General features: G+C 42.5%; 1 protein-coding gene across 1 annotated transcript in view; it reads right to left on the bottom strand.

The window, feature by feature from the left end:
- LOC121371750 (NADP-dependent malic enzyme-like) overlaps positions 1-12661 on the bottom strand; it is a 49463-nt gene that overhangs the window by 18422 nt on the left and 18380 nt on the right. The window contains exon 4 of the mRNA XM_041497876.1: positions 2981-3056. Coding sequence (XP_041353810.1) covers positions 2981-3056 — 76 coding nt within the window. The remainder of the gene's footprint in view (positions 1-2980; positions 3057-12661) is intronic.

Here is a 12661-nt window from a genome sequence, read left to right as displayed (position 1 = left end):
ACGATCATTTTGTTTACACATTGTTCACGTAAATATAATTTAGAGTAACCTATTTTACGTTTGTGCATTAAATTTAGTACATTATTTACATAGACATAACAGGTTACACAAACAGAAAATGGGTTGCCTGAATTTATTTTTGCGTGATACATAAACGGCTTATGCAAATATTCAATTGTCAAAAAACCACACCCAAAAAACCAATTCCATTGTCAGAGGCCTCTAATTCAGAGTCCTATTCTGCCCCATGTCTATGCTAATAAAGTGTTTGTTTTAAAAAATAGACACAATTTAAAGTCTAAGGAATACTAGCTATTAATTATATAGTAATCTTTTAATGCACCAAAGACACAAACAGAGATCAGCTGTCCGACTCACGATAACTTTACCCTATTGTCGTTAAACTACCTGTACATAATATACAGTGCATGCACAGGTGAAGAAAAAAAATGTCTTAAAATAAATGCATCTGTAACAAATTCAGATGATCTAAGCAGAAGTTTTGTGAAGTCATATAGGAAAAAAAACATGATTTGCTTCGAAATCCTGTTATACTAATTACTAAGTTATTAATAACTAATGATTCCATGGTAATGTTCAACTTGTTTATGCTTATTAGGTCCAATATTTTGTACTTGCCAGTTGGCTACTACTTTTTAACAAATAGTCACCTGTCAACAAAAGTTACTTGCAAAAGCGTGTTTTACTCACCGTATAGATCCCTGCCTCCACAAGTCATCTATATTTATATGTTGAGTAATTTAACCTATTTATAATGCATGATGTTCATTAATTGAAATTTTGAAGAAAAACAAAGACCCTGCCCACCACCCTCCCCCCAAAAAAATCCCCACACTTTAAAAGAAATTCAAATTATTATTAGTCAAAATTAATAACCTGTTACCACTGGACTAAAGTTATGACCTGCAAATCTGAATTAACAATATATACTGCAATCTATTTAACATTATTATAGATTGTATACCACCAAATCAATTCTCATAGATGACAATAATATTGTTTATGTCTCAGTGTCTACATGTAAAAGTACAAAATCAACATAAACACCATACTACCAGGGCCCGTGCTTATAAAACTAGAGTCCAGACTCAATCTCTAATGACGTCACACCCATACAATTTGTATGGTGTTGCCATGACATTAGTGTTTCAGACTCTATTAGAGTCTTGACCGGCCTCGGTGGCATCGTGGCAGGCCATCGGTCTACAGGCTGGTAGGTACTAGGTTCGGATCCCAGTCGAGGCATGGGATTTTTAATCCAGATACCGACTCCAAACCCTGAGTGAGTGCTCCGCAAGGCTCAATGGGTAGGTGTAAACCACTTGCACCGACCAGTGATCCATAACTGGTTCAACAAAGGCCATGGTTTGTGCTATCCTGCCTGTGGGAAGTGCAAATAAAAGATCCCTTGCTGCCTGTCGTAAAAAGAGTAGCCTATGTGGCGACAGCGGGTTTCCTCTAAAAACAGTGTCAGAATGACCATATGTTTGACGTCCAATAGCCGATGATAAGATAAAAAATCAATGTGCTCTAGCGGCGTCGTTAAATAAAACAAACTTTACTATTAGAGTCTTGAGTCTAGACTCTAAAAGTTTTATAAGCACCAAGCCAAATCTTACAAGCTGCTAGTTTCATATATTATGGGAACCATCTTTCCTACGATAGTTCCATACAAAAATTATTCTCTATTCTTGTCAGAGCAATATACAGGTGAGACTCAAAATGCCCTGTATAGAAGGGTTCATGCTGGACGCTGCAGTATCCATTCTTGTCAAAGCAATATAACGAGAAGACTCAAAGTGTCCACTATAGAAGGGTTCAAGTTGGACTCTGTAGTACCCATTCTTGTCAGAGCAATATACAGGTAAGACTCAATGTGTCCACTATAGAAGGGTTCAAGCTGGACTCTGCAGTACCCATTCTTGTCAGAGCAATATACAGATAAGACTCAAAGTGTCCACTATAGAAGGGTTCAAGCTGGACTCTGTAGTACCCATTCTTCTCAGATCAATACAGAGGAAAGACTCAAAGTATCCACTATAGAAGGGTTCAAGCTGGACTCTGTAGTACTCATTCTTGTCAGAGCAATATACAGGTAAGACTCAATGTGTCCACTATAGAAGGGTTCAAGCTGGACTCTGTAGTACCCATTCTTGTCAGAGCAATATAGAGATAAGACTCAGTGTCCACTATAGAAGGGTTCAAGCTGGACTCTGTAGTACCCATTCTTGTCAGAGCAATATAGAGGAAAGACTCAAAGTGTCCACTATAGAAGGGTTCAAGCTGGACTCTGCAGTACCCATTCTTGTCAGAGCAATATAGAGGAAAGACTCAGTGTCCACTATAGAAGGGTTCAAGCTGGACTCTGTAGTACCCATTCTTGTCAGAGCAATATAGAGGAAAGACTCAAAGTGTCCACTATAGAAGGGTTCAAGCTGGACTCGCAGTACCCATTCTTGTCAGAGCAATATACAGGTAAGACTTAAAGTGTCCACTATAGAAGGGTTCAAGCTGGACTTTGCAGTACCCATTTTTGTCAGAGCAATATACAGGTAAGACTCAAGGTGCCCACTATAGAAGGGTTCAAGCTGGACTCTGTAGTACCCATTCTTGTCAGAGCAATATACAGGTAAGACTCAAGGTGCCCACTATAGAAGGGTTCACACTGGACGCTGCAGTATGTTTCAAGCATAACAGTATTTGGTATATTGACACCAGTTCAAATTCAATTACAGGAATTTGCTGGCTAGATGAAATAACATTTTATGACAAGGATTGCAAGATATGTCACCAATAGCAGGCATGGCCTTATTTAATGCCAAATATTGCACTTCAAACTTTGACACAAGAGATGCTATTTGTTAAACCTATATCTATAACTTATAACAAGAGGAGAAAACCCCCCTAAAAAGTAACTATTGTATAAAATTAAATTAAATTTGTAATCACAATAAATTACCTTAATGTCTCTTTCTGGCCAATTGCAGAGCATCTCATAAAGATGTCCAGCATCATTGATAGTCAAAAAGAGACCTCTAGAAAATAAAAACACCATTTAAAGGGACAGCCTAAAAAAAGCTTTTTTCTTTTAGCCAAAAATCTATTTTAATGCAAAATGTTCAATAATTTTTATAAATTGAAATAGTCTTCACTGTAAAGGAAAACATAAGTAATGCCATTTCCTGATATTTGACAACAACTTGGTAACACATTTTACAGTCTGGTTTTAACTTTACTTTATTAGAAAGTTAACCTTTATATACCAGCAGATAATCTGCATTTTGCTGTCGTTGAAGAGCTTTACAAAAAGCAGTAATTTTTATTCATTGGCACAAAAGTGCCATCGATGATGCCCCTGACCCACAGCAATTTATATCTCAATGACAGTAATTTAGAAAATTTGTTTCTAATTTTCATTATTATTCATACTTACCTAGTGCTAGCACAACAAATATGCTATTCAACCTGAGTCATACCTACACACTGCAGAATTCTCTCCCTTGCCGGATATGCGCAATGCTATCCTTGCACGGGCTACCTGTAACTTCATTCTCGGTTCAAAGTCCACCCACCGAGGGAAAGCCTCATAGGGGTGGGTGGGAGGTATAGTTTGTTGTGCTAGCACTAGGTAAGTATGAATAATAATGAAAATTAGAAACAAATTTTCTAATAGTCTTATTCAACTTACTGTGCTAGCACAACAAATATGCTATAACGGACGTGCAATGACACCGTTAGAGCACGTGAATTCAACATTAATGGGAGGAGGTAAGAAAATAGAGGACTTACCCGTACCCAAAAAGCTCCTTTGAAGTAATGACATGGAGATAGGACGAACCACGACATACGGTAACAAGGAGTCAAAAAACTTTTGGGAATAAAAAGGGGCTTCCCAAAAGAAACACTCATCCCCATGAAAAGGAGGAAAAACATCTCCCCAGGGAGAGGAAACGGTAGACAACACTACAAAAAAAACCCCCATCCCTCAGAAAAGAGTGGAGTGTTAAACATGTCCGAAGCGTGAATCGATGGCAGTCGGACGGAAAAGAGGTCGACCCCTTTCCGTTGCCCTGCGCACAGACACGACGTGTTGAGCCGCAATGACTGTCTGGATCCTACGCGTACCGTCAGGACCAACCTTTTCGCCATATCCCGGAAATAGAAACGGTCAAAAGTGTGCCGTCCTTTCCAAACCCCTGCATTCATGACCTTTATAATATCTAAAGAGTCATGAAAATTCAGGGAAGCAGAAATGGCTCGGATCTCATGTGGTTTAACAGAGAAATTCCGTAACACATGATCACCCGCCATCTCATATGCTAGCTTGATGGTAGCTGCTATCCATCGAGACAAAGCATTTTTTGTGACATCACCCGGCCTAATGGTATAAGAAATAAACAATCTCTTTTTACCCTGCCGCCGGTTTTTCGTACGCTGCAAATAATACTTCAATGCTCTCACCGGGCAAAGAAGTCTATCCGAGTTATCAGATGACAGTGTACGAGATAAACTGTGAATGACAGTAGGTGGAAACTCTTCCCCTGGAGACTGGTTTTTTAGCAACAAAGATAGGGTCGGTACGTAAAGTGACAGACCCGTCCGAATTGTAATCAACCAAGTCATGCAAAAAAGCATGTATCTCACTGATCCGACGACAAGCTGCCAGTGAAACCAGAAACAGAGTCTTCCACGTCAAGGCACGAAGACTAGCAAACCTCAACGGCTCATAAGGCGCACCCTTAAGAGCATGCAACACCAGAAAGACATTCCATTTCGGAATAATGGAAGGTCGTTCAACCGTGGATTGTAATGATTTAAGTAAATCATGCAACACCAAGTTGGTAGAAAAAGTCACGACATCCACACTGTTTAAGAGTAGTGAAAATCGCAGCTCTGTGACTTTTCACTGTCGTGACTTTAAGTTTCCTTTCTTGGACCAACGCCAGAAAGTACTCCGCTAAATCGTTGACAGTAGGCGATAAGGGATCGAAATCCCGTGCGTTCGCCCAACGAACCCACATACGCCAGTGACACTGATAAACCGACTCGGTAGATTTGCGCTTTGCTGAAGAGACGAGATGCGCAATTCTTGTCGAAAAAACCTCTGCGTCGCAAGGAAGCCCTGATAACCTCCACGCGTGAAACCGGAAGACCTCCGGCTTCGGATGCCACACCGTCTGACTCAGTCGCTGGCTGAGTAGATCGGACAACACTGGTAATCGGAACGGGACTGCCACTAACAGTGACAGGAGCTGTGGAAACCAGGGCTGCGCCACCCACAGAGGAGCTATCAACGTCACGTGACAAGGTTCCTGGACCACTTTGGTCAACACCTTGCCGAGTAAGACAGGAGGAGGGAAGGCATAAAAATCCAGTCCCGTCCAATCCATACTTAACGCGTCGTACTCCAACGCCAATGTGTCCGGTACCGGGGACACGAACACCGGCAATTGGTTGTTCAACCGTGTGGCAAACATGTCCACCTGTGGACTGCCCCACACCCGAAGAACCGCTGCGACCACCCCTTTGTTCAACATCCACTCCGTCTGAACAGGGGTATGTCGACTGAGGGCATCTGCTAACACATTCACCGATGAAGGAATGTGTTTCGCCCACAGAGTGGTCCCTAGTTGGTCGCAGAATTCCAAAATCGCAAGAGCTTTGCGACCCAAAGTCTCCGATTTGGTTCCACCCCAACGATTGAGATATGCCACTACCGACGTATTGTCGCATCTCAACAGAATTCGACGGTGTCGAAGAACACACCGGAAATGAAGACAGGCACGATGCACTGCCTCCATCTCCAAACAGTTGATACGAAGCTTCCTCTCGGAGAGATTCCATACCCCTGAAATGTGTTGATCCAACAGATGCGCCCCGTACCCGTGCAGCGACGCATCCGTGAACAGGATCAGATCCGGAGCAGGGGGGTGCAACGGAACCGATAGGGACATGCACTTGTCCGACAGGCACTCCTGTATCGGATGAGTGAACCATGGGCCCAGAGGCACTATCGTGTCCCAATTGTGACCGTCCCACCGTGGGGACAAATGCCACTGGAGTGGTCGTTTGAATCGTCTGAACCGCACGATCAATGAGGCCAGAGATTCGAGGTGGCCCAACACCACGTGGAGAGATCGTACCGTAGTACTTTGCTCCCCCATCAAACGTCGCGCCGACGTTTGGAAATTGTGGATACGCGCATCGGTGGGACGAACCGACGCTACCACAAGATCGAAGACCACTCCGAGATATGTGAAAATCTGAGCCGGCGTTAACTCCGATTTCACCCAATTGGGAATAAAACCCAATTGGAGGATCGTGTCCAAAACCAACCCGACATTGGTCTGACACTCCTGTTGCGACACGTGTAAAAGCATGGGGACTCGTCGCCAAACCGAACGGGAGCACACGAAACTCGTACGCTTTCCCGTCGAACAGGAAGCGCAGAAACTTCCAAAACGCCTTGTGCACCGGGACATGGAGGTATGCGTCTTTCAGATCGATCGACACAGCCCACTCCCCAATTTGAAGCAGGTTCCGGACCGAATGAACCGTTTCCATTTTCATGGAAGGAACATCGACGTAGACGTTCAGTGGCTTCAAATTTAGGATTGGTCTCCATTCCCCATTTTTCTTCCGGGCGAAGAAAAGATGAGAATAAAATCCCGGAGTGTCCAGACTGACTCTCTGGATGGCCCCTTTGTCGAGAAACTCGGCAATCATACTCTCCACTAAAACGCGCCGATCTGCGGACGGTAACGGCGGCATTCTCGGAGTGGAAGTAAGAGGGGGGCTCGAAGAAAAGGGTATTTTGTAACCGTGTCGAACGACCGACAGAACCCAGGGGTCGAGACCAGGCAGCTTGCACCAATTTCGAAGGAAATGGCGGAGCCTGCCCCCCACGGGTATGGTTGCTAACGGTACCTCCGAAAGCAACTGCCGATCGTTCACATACCCTCACCCCAACCGCTTACCACCCGTAGGCACAACGCCTTTGGTGGACTGAGAACGGAACGCAGTACGACGTTTGCGTCCTCGCTTAGCGGAAGACGGGTTGTTACCTGGTTGCCTCCTAGTGTCAGGAACCCTAGGGATCTGAGACGACTGTAAAAAAGCAGCCTTTTTTACAGGAGGAGGCTTGAACCCCCGAAAACGTGGACCGACGTTTACCAGAGGTTGAGGGTCGAGTGTTCGGGACTGGTCGCGACAAATCCTTGTCTAGGACAATATTAAAATCGGGACCGAAAAGTAAATTTTCCCGTACCGAACGTGTACGAAAAAACGTCTTCGCAACGTTTGACGCACTCAAACCCGCCAGGTAATGGTCACGCCGTAACAAAAGACTGTTCGCAAACAATCGGCCAGATAACTGAGCGATATGCTTAGAGGCTTTTGACGCAGCCTCCAAACAGCCTTTCGCCATCGCGGGAAGGCTCTCGACAGCCTTATCCAAGCCAAATAGGAACGTACCTAAATGGTTATTAACCTGGAACATCGACTTAGCCAGCCGTTCGAACGATTCCAGATCCGCGATTGGCAATGACACATGTGGCGATGGGGAACAAGCGGCTCGGACACTAGCGGGAACGACCGCCGGATGTTCGAGAAAATCCGCCCCCAACGTCTCATAGGAGTCGGCACGAATAATGCGCGCTCCCGTTAGGATTTTCCCCGTAGGCAGTGCCGTTGGGTACTCATCAACACCCACTCCCAGGATACGATCACTGCCAGTGATCAACACATCAATGTCACAAAGTGAACTGTGCGCCTCCTGTGCAAGTGGTAAACCCGACTCCTCACGAGGAGTGACCAAATTCAAAGAACGGTTCCCGAAGGAGACACCCTTGAATGTAGGCTGGGCCTCAACCTGAGGTATAGCGTCCCCGCATACCTGTCGGACCTGGTCCCTGACAAAAGCCAGAACCGCCGGATAATCCCACTCCTCCTCTACCTCCGAACCGAAGTGAGAGAGAGCTGGGTCAGCGACAGAATCCGGTCCAACCGACGCTTCCTCTGAAGCCAGGTCACTGTCCACTGGATCCCGAAGATCGATATGGACTCCTCCCCCTAATCGAGACGCCCCTGGGGCAGCGTCTCCCGAGACGGAAACAATAGGAAACCGAACGACAATCCCTAACTGCATCGTCAAACTGCTGTCGAGACGCAGTTTCTGCTGGTTTTGGCGGAAAAACCGGGGGGGGGGGGGGGGGGGGGGGAGGAATGGGAGCCGCACCCGACGGTCCCGTCTGCGAAAGCAATGATCCCAACTGAGGCGAAGCGTTCAAAAATTCCACAAAACTCCGAAAACAACGTTTCCTGAAAGCCTAACGGTCGTTCCTGCGCAAGTGCGGAACGGTCGGAGTTTGCGGCCACAGAGTACCCCCAGCCGAGGGGTATCTGCGCGAACTTCGTCCTCTATCGAGTAAAGTCGAAGAGGTAGGGACCAAAGACGGTGCAAACTGTGAGGAGATGTCCGTTGCTACCGAAGTCACCGGACCCTTGGGGTAAACATATGCAAACGGAGGACCCAAACGGGATGAGTCCTCCACCCAACGGTAAACATCGGTCGGGATGCCATCAGAGACGGATCCCGGCATCGGAACAACTGGCTCAGTTCGAAGCAAACTGGCAGAACTCTCCTCGGGCCTTGAGAATGCTGAGGTGCCGAAGCGACTGTCAGCAATCGAAGGCAAAGTCGGGGCCACCTGCTCTGCGGACGAAGCAGTGGACCTATGCACAACGGAGTGCATGTGCTCGGTAACCGATGAAGTCGTCAAAACCGGTGCCGCGACGACTCCACCCTGCCCCCCTTCTGTTTGTAAAGGTAACCGTAACGACGATGGCGACGCCCGCGACGAAGCCAAACAAACAGAAGAAGGCGCCGTCACTAACGAAGACGGCTCACGTACCACGGTCACAATAGGAGCCCCCCCCCGGGGGGGCGCTCCCGAAGTATCTGTAACTGTACTCGTAACACGGACCGAAGAAGAAACACCCTTGTGTTTCCCCCCTTTCCGGACACTTTTCCAAGTGTCTACAGACTTATGGGACCTACCCACTAAGTCCGACTTGCCGACTACTGCCGAAGCAGACGACAAGATTTTGCTGGTACCCGAAACCTGAGTATGCGAACCGAACCGAACCCACTGGTCAGGAGACCACGTGGCGCAGATCTCACACTGACGGTCTTGAGAACAAGACCGACAGTCCGGACACAACACGTGTGTGTCTTTACGTCGTAAAGGAAATGGACAACCATCTCGCGCACAAAATTTCCGTGCGCTAGCTGTCAACGAACTCGCGTCGGACATGGTAAATTCAACACAGAATTCCCAACTACCAACCGTATGTCAAGTTCAACCAAAAAAACAAACACAAAATTACAAGTAAAGAAAACTTTTTGCCAAAGCTTAACAGGTGTTAACAGGTGGACTGCAGAATTGAGAATGAAGTTACAGGTAGCCCGTGCAAGGATAGCATTGCGCATATCCGGCAAGGGAGAGAATTCTGCAGTGTGTAGGTATGACTCAGGTTGAATAGCATATTTGTTGTGCTAGCACAGTAAGTTGAATAAGACTATGTTGTTGTTTGGTTCAAGTCCTGTTACTACTATTCATAAATTTATTTTACTGTATAATCAATAACTATGATGTTACAGTTTGAGTCTTAATTCATTTTAATGGATACTTGATAGGATTTCCTATGTACTCTATATTTTTGCCAATGATTCTTGAAGAAAACTGCTGTTTGCCAATTGGTACCATATTACAATTTTAACATTCTTAAGTTAAATACGCAATGGTTACATGTGACAGACCCTAGTTCTTAAACATTACGGCATATTTTTTACTAATAAAGCCACTTTTAACGATTATAATCAGACATTATTTAGATTTTAATGTTTATATTATCCACTTCCGTATATACAAAGTGTTTCTGGCCATCGTGGTGTTTTTAATAGCACAAAATTATTTTTTCATATTTTAAAAAAAATGCATCCACATACCTCTGAAAGAGAGAAGTAATTGTTATGAAAACAAGCATGGATTTGCATCTTCGTTTTTTAAATTGGAAAGAGTGTATAGACAGGGCGATCCAATCTCCCCATATATATTTCTTCTTTGTTCAGACATATTAGCCAAGTTATTGAAAAACAATAAAAACATAAAAGGAATATAGAATATCTAATTACACAGTTTGCTGATGACACAACAGTGATATTAGATGGAATAGAAAAGTCTCTACACCACTTTAAACACCCTTGCATTTTTTGCTTGTTTTTCAGGCCTTAAAGTAAATGTCGACAAAACTAAACTAATTTGGATAGGGTAAAAAAAAACCATAGATATGTAAAGACTGGAAATTTGACTGAACAGAACAATTTACTTTATTGGGGATTAACTTTGATATTGACTTGAAAAATATGATAGAAAGTAACTTCAGGGCTCGACCTTAGCGGTATCCTGGGGTGTTTTGGCTACCGATTTCTCACGCAGACTACCAGTTGTCTAACCCTGGTAGTCCGCTGGGCTACCAAATGTTTTGGCTTGTCCAGTCACTCAACAATCAACAAGACGTGTCTGAAATTCCACCTTTCATGTGCACGCTCTCTGCTGTCAGGAGTCACTGTAACTGTTAATTGCTCCCCTAGTGTGACCCACAGGTGGCGGTTGCACAATATGATTTAGTGAAATAAAGGAGTATATTTGCCAGTGGTAGATTTTTTTTAACATAGCGGACCAAAACAAATAATTTGATGTAATCCAGTGGCCAGATATACTTGGTTCGTACGGGTTATGGAATTTTCTTTTCGGTAATGGGTTAACTATTCATACTCATTTATGACAATCAACAACACAGCCCGTTGTTTTACGCCTACTTATAACAAACGCTATGTATGATCAAGACTATTTGCTGCAGCTGAAGTCTAAACTAAAAGATAATTCAATCACGGTTTATTTCCTTCTAGGCTACCTATGTAAATTGTCAAATTATTGTTTACAAAATTAATATCTATCACTATGTTAAATAAATGTATAAATTAACGAATATTTTCAATGTTAAAAATATTAATCTTTCTTACAAATTAATTTTAATGAAATCTCTCTTATCGTTTGCTATTGCTTTGCACGATAACCTCGCTAAAAATGACATCTGACCTTGTCACGTGATAACACAAACACACATGGCGATCCCCTATCTGGGATAATTGGCTTTCGGCATTTACAAGTTTATTGTCATCAATAAAAACTGCTATTGTTTTGGAATAAAGGCAAGTTTTGTTAAGATTCTTCAAAATTACACCTATTGAACATAGTTGCAGCCATTTTAAGTATTAAAATATGCAATATCGATCCGAAGATCGTACGATTAGCAGACAGCTGAGTTCTACTCGTGAAAACCGTATGAAGTATTTCAATAATATTTTGTAAGCCTTCATTACGAGATTAGGCCTAAAACAATAAATAGTAATAATAATAATAAATACTATTGTGTATTTCTGGAATCGTACCAAAGAAGTTGGTTGTTTTGTTTTGTCCATATGCTCATGATTTACAAAAACCCACCCTAAAACATTTAAATAAAAATAAATTATTTTTCTTTTTTCTCTTTTCTTTTAAAGAACTTTGTGGGGCTACCAATTTTTACTAAGGGCTACTAGATTTTATAACCTGGTAGCCCGGTGGGCTACCACTGAAAAAACTTACGGTCAAGGCCTGAACTTTGAGGATAAATTTAAAGCTATTGAATCTATTTTAAACATTTGGTCAAGTAGAACTCTTACACCATTGGGAAGAAACATAGTTTTAAAATCTCTTGTTCTTGGAAATTAAATCATTTATTTTCCTCTTTGGAAGGGAAAACCTGACAGAGTTAAACATATACAAATGAATTATACTATTAGAGATGGAGGAATTAAAGTACCAAATACTCAAAACATTTATTATGGCACAAAACATTGCTTGGATTAAAAGGCTTGTATGTATAGATTTAAAGTGAAGATCTCTTAATAGTCTTATCCTTGGTGAAGTTAATATGATAGAAAATATTATGGAATTTGATTCAAAATATATAGAAGAAAATCTTTTACCAAAAATAAACAATAATTTTAGGAGAAATACTATTTTATCTTAGTGCAGCTATCTTAAATTTTTTTTAAATAAAATTGTTAGGGAAAATGATGTCCAGTCTCAATATATATGGTTTAACGGTGACATTAAAGTAAATAACAAATCAGGAATAAAAAGTGTATTATGCGAGCCTCTGGTGAGCATAATACATTATTTTTATTCCTAATATATGATATTGACGATACCGAAATACACGAGGGTAATAATCTGTTTATCATATAAGCTCAAGCTTAATACAATGTGTTTTTGTAAACTATACACGCAACTTTAATTCCAGTCCGCCATTACTAGATATTCAAATGACGTAAGAATATGTAGCGTGGTGTATTTTTGAATGGAAATTACTTCAAAGTCAAATGACGTCATTTTGGATGTCCTTACATTAAAATAAAGTTATGCCTAACGTTTTTTGTTTTCTGAACACTGGACAGCTTTCAGTGTCAAATTGCCATTGAAATGTTTTTATTTGATGACTATGAATGTACGTTTGCTTAAATGTCAATAAA

The sequence above is a fragment of the Gigantopelta aegis genome, chromosome 4, assembly GCF_016097555.1.
Source record: "Gigantopelta aegis isolate Gae_Host chromosome 4, Gae_host_genome, whole genome shotgun sequence".
Lineage (NCBI taxonomy): Eukaryota > Metazoa > Mollusca > Gastropoda > Neomphalida > Peltospiridae > Gigantopelta > Gigantopelta aegis.
Note: the sequence above shows the minus strand (reverse complement) of the source record. Positions and strands in the feature narration are given on the sequence as shown.